Source organism: Colletotrichum truncatum (genome assembly GCF_014235925.2).
Source record: "Colletotrichum truncatum strain CMES1059 chromosome Unknown Contig_0008, whole genome shotgun sequence".
Lineage (NCBI taxonomy): Eukaryota > Fungi > Ascomycota > Sordariomycetes > Glomerellales > Glomerellaceae > Colletotrichum > Colletotrichum truncatum.
Window position 1 is genome coordinate 2,719,801 of NW_027222405.1, and position 12,334 is coordinate 2,732,134.

At 47.1% G+C, this 12,334-nt stretch overlaps 5 protein-coding genes across 5 annotated transcripts; 3 read left to right on the forward strand and 2 right to left on the reverse strand.

Moving 5' to 3' along the window:
* Nucleotides 1-824: 824 nt before the first annotated feature.
* On the forward strand, nt 825-1,854 carry CTRU02_212219 (phytanoyl- dioxygenase family protein; the record flags this gene model as incomplete). Its single annotated transcript, XM_036724951.2, has 3 exons — nt 825-1,267; nt 1,321-1,548; nt 1,629-1,854. 3 exons carry the CDS (start codon nt 825-827, stop codon nt 1,852-1,854), a joined length of 897 nt encoding a protein of 298 aa, XP_036583116.2.
* A 68-nt stretch (nt 1,855-1,922) lies between these two features.
* Nucleotides 1,923-3,514, reverse strand: CTRU02_212220 (uncharacterized protein; the record flags this gene model as incomplete). The annotated part of the gene is made up of 2 exons (XM_036724950.1): nt 1,923-3,394; nt 3,445-3,514. The coding sequence occupies 2 exons, from the start codon at nt 3,512-3,514 to the stop codon at nt 1,923-1,925; spliced, it is 1,542 nt and encodes a 513-aa protein (XP_036583115.1).
* Nucleotides 3,515-4,030: 516 nt separating this feature from the next.
* CTRU02_212221 (peptidase s9b dipeptidylpeptidase iv domain protein) lies at nt 4,031-6,454 on the forward strand (the record flags this gene model as incomplete). Its single annotated transcript, XM_036724949.1, has 1 exon — nt 4,031-6,454. One exon carries the CDS (start codon nt 4,031-4,033, stop codon nt 6,452-6,454), a length of 2,424 nt encoding a protein of 807 aa, XP_036583114.1.
* Nucleotides 6,455-9,669: 3,215 nt separating this feature from the next.
* On the reverse strand, nt 9,670-10,089 carry CTRU02_212222 (uncharacterized protein; the record flags this gene model as incomplete). The annotated part of the gene is made up of 2 exons (XM_036724948.1): nt 9,670-9,959; nt 10,014-10,089. 2 exons carry the CDS (start codon nt 10,087-10,089, stop codon nt 9,670-9,672), a joined length of 366 nt encoding a protein of 121 aa, XP_036583113.1.
* A 726-nt stretch (nt 10,090-10,815) lies between these two features.
* Nucleotides 10,816-11,182, forward strand: CTRU02_212223 (uncharacterized protein; the record flags this gene model as incomplete). Its single annotated transcript, XM_036724947.1, has 2 exons — nt 10,816-10,865; nt 10,930-11,182. 2 exons carry the CDS (start codon nt 10,816-10,818, stop codon nt 11,180-11,182), a joined length of 303 nt encoding a protein of 100 aa, XP_036583112.1.
* Between the last annotated feature and the right edge of the window lie 1,152 nt (nt 11,183-12,334).

Consider the following 12,334-nt stretch of genomic DNA (forward strand, 5'->3'; position numbering starts at 1 on the left):
ATGTCGTTGTGGATTGCATCCGCAACGTCACCGAGTTCATCCTCCGGTATTTTGCACCTTGGATCTGGGGACTGTAATGGTACCAGATTCTAAGAATAGTCTCAGGCCTATGCATCCAACGGAAAACTTTAGAACATTTAGCAACAGAAGCACTGCTGCTGGCTGTGCACGTCCTTTATGGCAGCATGAAGTCGAACTCGAACCATTGTGCAGAGGGCTTGATGTTCAAGACCAGTCATTCAACAAGCTAAGCAGTCCAACAGTTTGCTAGCCCCTGATCCCAGGTCGCACCCTATTATGAGCTCGCCCTGTACTATTGTAGCAGGTGACCAGAGCAGGATGTTCCACCACTCTAGTACAAAAGAAGACCTATTGGGACTCTCGAGCTGAAGGTAGTGCGGGTGAACATACAGTTGTTTCGTTTACCATGCTCGCCCTTCTCTTCCTTAGCTCCCGTCCAACATCATTTTATCGAACCAAGCAGCCACTTCACGGTGACTGAGTGGGTGAGGTGCGAATGAGAGAGTGGAGGTGAACTATCCTGTAGTGGCCCTGACGTTGCCAATGTACTTGCAGGGGGCCTCCCTGAACTAACAGCAAGCGGCGAAGCCCACTCACGGGTGTGTTTGTGACCCCAGTAAACTTTCCCAAGATGGGCATTATGTTGAGAATCTAGAATTGAAACGCGTTTCTGTGCTAGGGTTCATCAGATACAAACATGAAGATAACAGATCCAAGGCGAGATCAATACTTATATAAAGAGACTATTCCAGCAGCTCATGAAGGATTTTTTCGCCCGAACATATCAACTAACCACAAACATCATGTCCATGATGAAAGAATCCGGCGCTCATCCTTGTATTGCCCGTTACGACGCTACGGACCCTGCAACCACTCCTGAGGCGCTGGCCGATATCATCAAGCGTGATGGTGGTGTCATTGTCGAGAATCTGATCCCCCGCGAGCTAGCGGCGTCCATTAAAAAAGACCTGAAACCATATTTCGACGAGGACATTCCGGATAAGTACGGCTTCTTTCCGCCAACCACCCAAAGGGCATCCGGCTTGTTGGGTATCTCAGATGGATGTGTAGAACTCGCTTGTAACAAGCTCTATACCGACGTCGCAAACATGCTCGTCTCTTCGTCATATACCTTCTGGAGAGGCGATCAACAGAAGACGGTTAGCGGAAAGCCGATTATTTCCTCTACAGTTGGATTCAGAGTGAATCCGGGAGGAACACAACAGGTTTTGCACCGCGATGATAAGTAAGCGACCCATCCCCGTCTGGAGATTTGCAAGAGGCTGATGTGATGTGAAGCGACTACCACCCCCATGACAAGACACTCCCGGTAATGATTGGCTGCGTAACCGCGTTGACCAAGACAACAGCTGCCAACGGTGCTACCGTTGTCATTCCAGGATCGCACCTCTGGGGGCCGGAACGTCGACCGCTGGATTCCGAGACTGTTCCAGCTGAGCTTGAGCCCGGAGATGCGCTGATCTTCCTTGGAAATACCTATCACGCAGGCGGCGGGAACATCACCAAGTGAGTTTTCCCTCAATCAAACCGGCGCTTACGGCGAAGCTTCTCCAAGTTATGTACTGATCGATGCGTCGTTTTGATAGAGATGAGTACCGGGAAACTGTTGGGATCTTTTTGTGCCAGCCAACATTACGCCCCGCGGAGAACCAGTTTCTCATGGTTCCCTTAGAGAAGGTCAGAAAAATGAAACCCCAGGCCCAGAGACTGTTAGGCTACGGTTTGTGTGAGCCTGGTGTTGGGTTCATGAAGTATCAGGACCCTATGAGAGTCCTTTTTGGGGTTGAGGATGAGGAGACCGTCGACTTTTGAGGTGATTGACGTGAGGGCTGTGCAAGACAGCTTGTTCGTATGTGCGAACCAAGATATTCCGTCGTTACTCAAGAAACAATAATTCTTTTGCCAGAAACTTCCCTATCCTTCGCAAGAGGACGCCAGTCATCATTCGTTCCGGACCAGAAGTCCTTCAAAAAGCTGACCGCGTCAAGGAAATGGTTGAATTTAGTCGCCTGATGAATGGCAGTGAACAATGCTAGGACTGTCTTTTGTCTCTCCTCATCTCCATGGCTCACCGTTCCGGCGATGAACGCCGGCCAGGGCAGGTTTTGAATGAATGCGGTTTGATCCTCGAACCCTGTAAGCTGGTCGAACAAATTATTGCATGCCGTCGTCCACTCAGCACTGTCTTTGTTTGTACATCCAAGACATCTAAACGAGTACAAGAGCCCAGCATTATGATACACCCCCACCAGGCGAATGAAGTCGGAAGTCAATGAGGATCTTTCCAGGCCAAGTTTTCCCGCCGCTATCAGCGTCGCTCCTCGTGCCTGCTCAAACTCGGATTGAACCATCCTTAAGGTGAGGCTGTCTCTCCCAGGATGGATAGGCCAGGTCAAATCCGCAGACTCGATGGTCGTGAGCGTAATTTTGTGAAGGAAGGTGAGATACTTGGAAAACAACAGAGAATCTGACCCTGGACCAGGCGTGATTGCGTCCCTGATGAGAGAAGGGTTAAATGAGGTGGTGGCCGCCAGCACGCCGTCAATTGCAAGCTGATTGCGTAGAAAAGCAAAGAGTTCCCGGCTTTCTACTGCTGTAGAGCCCTTAAACAAGTTAACGATTGTCCGAGCGGCTCGCCTATGTTCGTCGGCGACCTCAGGACAGCACCGAGCATTCTCATAGTTGGTGATGATGAGAATGGATGCCAACATCCATTCAGCATCCGCTATATCAGAATCATTATTCAAGTCTTGGCCTCCGATAAGTCTGTTGGTCATTTCTTGAGCACGGTGCTGGATCAGCTGCAGACATTTGTCACGGGCGCCTTGGGCAATAGTTGCAATATCCTCATGAAGAAAGGTCGTCGCCCCGTGCTGCGCCGCAAATGCCATGATTGCGAATCCGATGGCCGGAACTAGCTGGGCGAGTGGTACAACACGTTTTCGGTAATCATTCTCTTCAGAGTCTAACCAGACCATAAGACCTGCTAGGTTGCTTCTGTAGTAATCCACGAAATGCATACTCGGTGCTGGCAGATCTAGGCCCAGAGCTTTTGTGAAGCCAACTGGACCGGGCCCTGAAGAGGATATTATGGATCCGCCATCTGAGTCTTTGCGCTCTAAATTCATTCCAGGTGGATAATGGCTTGCGAGAGCTGGTGCTTGCAAGGGTTCGGAGCGAGGTGGTCTAGTTGGAACCGACTGGCCCCGAAGATGCCCTCGGGCAGCTACACCGTTTACCCATCGAAGCTGACGGTTGTAGCCAGGGCATTCTAGGCCCTTCTTAGAGCATTTGTGGCATGTTGGTCGCTTCAAATCACAACGGATTCGACGTCGCTCACAGTTTGCGCAACCTGCCAGATGTCAGCCTTCAAGGCAGTATGGAGTGTAGCAAAGATTGTACCTTTCTGGGGGTTTGATCCTGCTGCCAAAGTATTTGTATTTGCAGCGCGTTTGTTTCCTCTCAACGGCATTATGCGCGTAACAGTTCTGCACCAGGAAGAGGTTTGAGGCAACCACAAGCCGGTCATTGGGCTCCTGTTTGAAACTTTTGTCAAATGCGGGGCCGTTCACTCCCTGTTTTCCGCGCAACCGGCCGATCTCCGCTGAGCGGACGGCTCAGTCGGTAAATTACAATTAGACTAAAGATCCCTGCAGAGGATATTGGAGGATCGCATCATGGCTGAAGTCATGCGACAACCTTTAGGGAATTGTCGATTTGTGTTGGTGATATGATTGGTCTACTCAACGCCTTCAATTCTTGCAATATGATACGAGTAACTCGGTTTAGCAACGTGCATTCCGTCGTCCAAGTCAATAGACCTATCGGCTTTGATCGGCACACATGTAGGTAAGGTAGTCGATGTAAGGCGGAGTTGCAGGCAGCAGAGCTACCAGAAGAGCTACTTAAATCTCACCTATGCCCTTAACTGTGATTGCTGACAGCGTCTTCCCGTTCTCTTTTATTGTTCTCTATAACCGACCGCAAGATGGATAATCCTAAAATAGAGGACATATACACCAACAGGGCAACCGTCTCACCTCATTGGCTTCCTGGTGGCAACACTTTCTGGTATCGTCGTTACTTGTCACCCGAAGAATTCGAATTTGTGTTCGTGGATGCTGCGAGTAAGAAGCGCCAGCCCGCCTTCGACCATACCAAGCTTGCAGAAGCATTAAGACAACAAGGCATTCAAGATGTCGAATCTCATAAGTTGCCTTTCACCTGGATTGACCTTTCCCCTGATGGAACGTCAACCCGTTTCACTTGCAATGGAAAGAAATGGGCATACGAGTCCGATTGCACTCTCAAAGAATGGGATGGCATCTTCGAACAATCAAAACGCCAGTTGCTGACCAAGGAACGTCCCTCGCGGCGAAAACATCAGCATGTAGCAGTAAACTTTGTCAACCAGACTGGTGGAGTTCTGTCAAAGTATTGGATCGGCTGGGATGGGAAGCCCATTTTTTATAACAAAATAGGTACAGGAAAAGTTGATCGACAGCAGACCATAACAGAACATGTCTGGAAACTAGTCGATGACAAAACAGAAGATGTGAAAGCAATATTTGTTGCGATTGATGGAGGCAAAGACACTCTTGTAATTGACGACAATACCATGGCAGAAGCAGCTTGCCAAGATGAGAAAGAATGCACAGAAGAGGAAAAAGAAGAAGAGAAGGAGAAAAAGACCAACCCGAAAATTTCCGACTTACTGTTTATTCAAGACTATCAGCTATGGGCCACGGATCCTGATGGTACAAAGTCGCCAGTATCTTCCAATGACACAGTGGAAAATCAGTACGATGGCTCTAGGATTTTCACGTCCCGCGATCTGAAGTTTGCTGTTGTTTGGCAATTCACTCCTGAGGAGGAACACAAACTGCATCTAAGGGAATCAGCCCCCGCCGACCAGCTTCAGCCAAAAGTGCGGACCGTTCGGTATCTAAAACCGGGTGACCGTGTTCGGGTCGACAGGCCTCGGCTGTTCAGCCTAGAATATAAGTCAGAAGTCCCCACCGACGACGCCGTATTCAAGAACCCGTACAAAATTCAGAATATCGGCTGGAACTCCGACGGCTCCGAATATTACTTCGTGTTCAATGAACGCGGACATCAAACCCTTCGCGTCATCGGCATCAACATATCTGGCAATGTAAAGGCTCTTGTTGAAGACAGCAGCGGAACATTCATCGATTATTCTTCCAAGCTCTACCATCGATTCTTCAAGAAGACCAACGAGCTGATATGGGCTAGCGAGCGTGATGGGTTTAACCACCTGTACCTATTTGACTTGACGACCGGAGAACTGAAAAATCAAATAACAAAAGGGGAGTGGAACGTCCACTCTGTGACATCTATTGACGAAGATAAAAGGGAGATCTGGTTTGAAGGATACGGCATGGTAGCTAGTCAGGATCCGTACCACGCACACATGGCTCATGTCAACTTTGATGGGAGTGGGTTTAAAGTTCTCACTGAAGGTGACGGAACACATATATGGGCATGTTCCCCAGCTAAACGGTACTTTGTTGACACATGGTCACGTGTGGACTCTGTCCCAGAATCCGCTCTACGAGACATGGAGACCGGGGAGTTAGTCTTGCACCTAAGGGCAGAAAATAATGACACCAGCCAGCTTGTCCAGGACGGCTGGGTAGCTCCTGAGAGATTCGAAGCTCCGGGGCGCGATGGCAGGACATTGATCTACGGAATCATTATCCGACCATCCGATTTCGACTCCTCCAAGATATATCCTGTTCTTGAGGATATCTACGCCGGTCCCCACGACTTTCATACTCCTAAGAAATTCTCTAGCCTCTCTAGGTATCGAAAATGGGCAGATCAAGGATACATTGTCGTCGCACTTGACGGGATGGGGACAAATTGGAGGTCGAAGAAGTTTCAAGACGTGTGCTACAAGAACCTCAAAGATGCTGGTTTTCCGGATCGAATTGCATGGATAAAGGCCGCTGCGAAGACGCGTCCCTGGATGGACACATCTCGGGTTGGTGTGATGGGTGCTTCAGCTGGTGGACAGAATGCTGTCGCTGCGCTTCTTCACCATTCCGACTTTTACAAGGTGGCGATTGCGGACTCAGGATGCCACGACAACAGGATGGACAAGATTTGGTGGAATGAGCAGTGGATGGGGTACCCGGTTGACAAGTCATACGAAGACTCTTCAAACGTGGTTCATGCGAACAAGTTACAGGGAGCTTTGATGCTAATAGTGGGCGATCTAGACGACAATGTTGACCCTGCTTCGACTCTACAGTTGGTTAAGGCTCTGAATGATGCTGACAAGGAATATGAGCTTCTTTTCATTCCTGGAGGCGAGCATGGCTGTGGGAGATCAGAATTCGCTACCAAGCGACAGGAAAGGTTTCTCAAGAAGCATCTTTTGGTCTGAACTAAAATGGAACTTCTGCTATTTCAATTCAAGATCTTCCATGCGACAAAGACTAATTTGTTACACTGTTGTCGTATTAGAATCGATGTGATTAAAGGAATGAACGAGGACTTACATTCACAAGAGTCATAGAATTGAGAACAAGTCAAGAGCTAACATCTGCGCATTCAAACCTAGCAATTAAATTAGCAAGAAAATTGATATCTTCATAAAAGAGAAACAGTCCAAAAGTTCATATCTAATATTTTCGAGGGATTTAATTTCGTTCGAGAGACTTGTTGACATTTCGTTTTCATGTGATACGAATTATGCATGCTGGAAGAAGTCTTGAAAACGAATATGTTCAGCATTTACGCAATCGTACTAAAACATCTTTTGTCGGGCCTAGAAGAACGTTGGTTGCGAATTCGACGTTTCTGTGACGAGGTTCACCGTCAGGATTCTTGATCTCATATTTAAGAAGAAACTCGGCAAATATGAGTTTGATCTCAACATCAGCCAAGAATCTTCCAGCGCAAGCGTGCCTCCCAAAGCCCCAGCCAAGCTCTGTGCGATGTACACTGACGAACGAATGTTTTTGTTATTTTTTCTCCTCTTGTTATTGACGATAGGATCTCATTCCATTAAATTTCTGTGGAGTTGGGTATATAGACGGATCAAAGTTGATAGCGCTGGTCGGAAGTTCCATTTTTGTGCCGGAGGGGACGTAAGTGCCATCCTTCAGGATCAGAGGCTTTGTTGCCAAGTATCAGCGGCGGACTTGAGGCAGAAACTCAGTATGCCGCATCTCCGTTCGTTGACTGCCATGAGCCTCCACTGTGCCACTTGTTCTATGAGATAAGTGGTGGAATAGCCGGAACTCTGGAACTCCGGGTTGAAGTGGCTCCGTCGCCGGCTGACGGCTATAAGACCGACAGCCACTTCCTCCAGCACTTCTGCTGGAACTTCTTCCATAGACATACAGAACAACAGACAGAGTTTCCCCATCAGTTATCCCCCTTCACGGGTATCCTGTGATACCAACAGTAAGAAACCGTAGTCAAAGTTGAAATCGGCGATTCGAGACCTTTAGTTCTGTTTTCGTTGCTCCAGATGTTTTGGCAACCATTTATTTGCCTACGATCACTGCCAGATGCCACGTTCCCTCCAGCAGTTACGTATCAGACCGATTCAGTAATATTCTTGTTCGCGCCTTTTTCAATCCTTCAATAATCAAGGTTCGTTGTTGTCTTGAAGAAGCGTTTTATCGCTGATAATAACCAAGTCGCCTTTAATTTAGCGCTTGTCCCCGATGTAATTCTTTTATATCAGAATGGAGATTGACATCATTATTATTCCCCGACAAGTTCCCAAGAGGTTGCATCATACTTATTATCTGTCTCTGAATAAGAAACAATCAATCGCAAATCGAATGTCTGGTACTGAAGTCTTATCGCCGCCTTAAGGACCTTTAGATCCTTAAAGACACAAAACTCGTGATATATCAGGATTCTACGGATTTGTCGTCAGCTTCTTTGATATCTCGGGCGGAAGTCAGAGTAAGTAAATGGATGGTGGAAAGGTTGTACCACGTCAACGGAACATCAGTGTCGATACAAGGTAAGGCTCCTTAGAAAGAGGGTGATAGACTATGGACTAGTGAGGCGTTGAATTGCATACATTTGGGATTTATTTCTCCTTTCCTTCCGAGTGCCCACCTCGAAGACGAAACCTCAATTATCCACATGTTGCCTTTGAGGATGCGTTTGAACAAGGGCACGTTATCATAGTGTCATTGGAGATTCTATACATTTTTCCGGGTGACTCGTCGACTGTAGCTCACGAAACGAGACATCAGTAACGCAGGAAAGAAAGCAACAGGACGAATTTCAGAACACCTAGCAGCTAACAGCCATAACGGAGATTCCATATTTGTCAGGTTGAGACGGCTGACGGGTCTCCTGAGAAAGAAGGTCCGGCTCTGCTCAGCCGTGCCCCCTACGGAAGGGCGCCCTGCCTTGAGCTTGCCTCTCTGGCGTTCGTTCTTCTTAGAAGTAAGGGGTAACCGCTTATTGCAATGGCGATAGCTCATTCCTGGCACTCATTCTGTTGTTACCACAACCACCCGAACCCACCTTACCTTATGCCTATGCTGGACAGCTTACCCCTTTGGTGTTTGGTCCAGAATTGTTGGCAACGAGTTCTTATATTATCTGGCGGCGGGTTTGATCATCCGTCGGCGCAGTGGTGGTGATAGCCCGATATGTCATACTTAGTTTTTGTATTTCTCTTACCTTACCTAAAATCGATACACGCATCAAGTTACACACAACTATGTTTGTGCACAAGTCTATCTCGGAACCCATGTCCCTAATACCAAAATCTCGGCCTAAGACGGTAAAGGATATACCTGGTGCTGCTCCTCCGCCCCTCGCGTTAAATGCAGCGGCGAAGGCTTTTGCTAATTGAACATAGATGAACCAGACTGATCATTGACATCTAACTACTAGAATTTGGACGCGCATTCTCCCGACATAAGCTCATCCCCAACACTGATTGCAGCAACTAACGCATTCTCCGCAGGGACGACAACCTCTACAGCTGAGGAAAGAACAGTAACTGCAGTGTCTGTTCCTGCACCATACCCAGTATGCAGTGTATGTGTAGAGTAAGAGTAATATAAGCGTAAATTGTCAAAACAGCTCGAAGGTAGCTGTGGAAGGTGACTCGACAGCTAATAATGTCTATCATAGCTGAGGTATAAACCTTTTGTCCGGTGTTCCCTACATAAGCTTGATGTAATAACAAGAAAACTAGTCTCGTCCATTACTCGTGACGGTCGGATGTCTCTATGTCGTAGCTATCGCTATGGGGTTAATGCGAATCACGATGTAACAGCTTGTTAAGAAGGGATCCCTGTCAGCGTGGCAGTGTATGTGTGGCTACCCCCTGCTGCTTAGAGGCTATAGCTCACTGGGAAATATCAGTGCAATTTTCTGGGCGTGTTTGCCAGGCGATTTAAGTACGGATATATATTAAGTAGTCACTAAAGAAGGTGAATTAACGCGCAACGATGCTCATTGATCTGCTACCTTGACTGTTATCGTTTGGTCTATATAAACTAAGTATAGTGACCTGATATCCTTATTGACTACTTAGCTATGGTAACTTGATAGTTTCCGAGTATTGGTGAGGTCTGCAGCTGTATGATGACAGGCTTTGTTGACAGCCCACCCTTATTTAGTGCAACCTCCCTGTGACGCGACAGTGTAAGTAGCACCCCGAATATCGTTCGACCCAACCTTCCCCTTGTCTTGGCTGCGGACGTCGATAATTGTGAAGTCTCCGGTAAGGAAGATGTTCAAGTTCGCTGACGTATTAATGCCATTGCCTCTATCAATGACATGACACTGCTCATTCTGGCAGCAGCACTGGGGTGTGCCGACAAATCCTGGCCGGCCACCCGCAGTCGTATCCGGTGTTCTGAAGATCTGGAAGATCTTGCACCTCTTGGCCTGCCGACTTTCTGCAATCCAGTCAGCGGATGCTGTAGAATACGTTATCCAGCGTCGTATCATACCTAGTGCGTCATTTGGAATGGCAGATGCAACAGCTAGGGCTGCGCCGATGATGGGCAGGATGACGGTTAACTTCATTATGAGGAATCGAGAGATAGCTGGCAACTACAATGTCAAAGATGTTGTTGAGTCCCTTAGGTGCAAAAGGTGCTCGTGAGGGATTATATAGTGATTTGCTGAGGCTGCCATTCTCTTACCTCTGTACAGAGTCGTTAACTGGAAGTAATTACATCCGTTCCGGAAATATGGCATCACAGTCAGCCAAAGTCAGTTTGAAATCTACGGAAACCTTAACATACGTACCTAGCCAATAACATTCAGGAAATAGAGAAATTGCCACTTAGACTTAAGCATACAGCATGACTCTAACAGAAGTAAATTAGATTACGAGAGGCTAGATCTTTTTCATTCGTCTCATGAACCATAATTTGTAAGATAGTTCAGTAGTAGTTCGTCTCATGTACGAGTCAGGCATCATTGTGCAAGTTTACGAGGCGAGACGCTTAAAGTTTTACTTAAATCAGTAGTACCGAATTGACCAATAAGATAACTCACTACCGTCGGCCTACTCCGGCCCACTCTAGTCTACTCTAGTCAACATTGCATACACCGGATCAGTGTAAGTGAGGCTTCACTATTTAAAGAGCATTCTATAGCTCGATCCAAACGATATCATCTCCTTGAGCAGCTCATTCTTCCTACTTGAGGTTTATTAAGAGTCAGTACTGCTGTCTAGATCGAAGATTACGTCTACCAAACTACATCAAGCGGATTTTCAGAATCACATTAGCTTCTATCATCAAAATGAAAGCTGCCCTAACTTCCATCATTCTGTCAAGTCTGGCTGTCCTCGCGTAAGTTACGCCTTGGTTATCCTCAACTAGCGTTACCGCCACTCGAAGCTAATGAATCGGGCAGCCAAGCAGGGCGCTTCCAGTGCGCAGGAACCAACGGCAACACACTGCGATATGAGCCCTCCGGAACTCTGACGGCCACCTTGACGATAAACGCCTGTAAAACGGTAAAGGGGAATATCGACCCTCAGTTTCAGTTGAAAGGCAATCTTAAGTGCTGCGTCACCGACAACTTTGAAAATTTCAAGAATGCTTGTGAAAAACCGAAATTACCAGCTGGTTACCCTGGCTACCTTCCTGCTGCTCAAGCTTGCTAGGTCCACGAGAAGCATCAGCTTTCGATCATCCTGGGTCGGAAAATGCATAGAGTGTAGACTATAGAATTAGCGCTAATTCAACCACCGCTTTTTCCATGACACGCATCCCCGAATTGTCAGCGGTACCTTGCCCTAGTACTCCGTGCCTGATTCAACTTTTAACCGGATCAGGAGCCCACGAGTTTGGTGTCTAAATACTAGTACACGATTTTTGAACATTTGCAAACGATTTATGTAGTCCCCTGACTGTGGACAAGCCTACGTTACCCATGCTTCAGGGGGCTTCCACAGCAATGCGGCAAGGGGATAGAGGTTTAAGTGAGTGAACACAGCTTATTGGCGAATAACTGTGTGATCATATGGGTTTGGAGCGTATACAGTCAGAGTGGCTTGTTCGTGGGCAAGTGAATATCAATACGGAACATCAGAAGCCCCCTATTGGCTCAAAGTAAATTAAATAAGGCTGTCGTAGAGCTCAGGGATGTGTGAAGAGATCGTGCTTAGTGTTGCTAGCACTCTCGAGACGGAAAGGTTATTTCTCGGTGTAATACAGCCCCTGAACTGAATATGCCAGCTGAGTATCCTGTCACGCTAGCAGGGATCCTTCTTCTCTAAACCGTCTCATTGTGACTCGTATCGATATTATAGTGCAAAGCCACAACACAAACGTATCCCGTCAGCACATCCCAAGCGGGTAAAATAGGGGCTCGCAAAAAGAAATGCCTATTTAGGTAGTCAAGCTCATTCCGCATCGGCAAGATTCCATTAGTACACATTATTTAAAGGAGCCTAATGTTCTTTTGGCATATACGTGATCTTCAAAGCGAGTTAGGCTGTCAGTCATCTAAATCCCAGCACTCTTGGTTATTTATTACAGCCTGTTCAAAAGCACTTTCGGCTCTACCTGGTTTACTGATCGGGATCATCATACATGTTCAAAGCAACCTAGATGTCTTTACTACAATGTGTCAACAATGGCCACACATGGGACTTTGACAGGGTCTACGTCGGTAAAAGAATGCTCTAAAGAAGGAGGTTGGTCCACTTACGAAAAGCTTATTCAACCTTAAGCGCTCTTTTTTTCTCTCAAAAGGAGCTCCACATGATTCTCTAATTGATCTCTTAAAACCCATCCCATAGGTACTTCTGTGT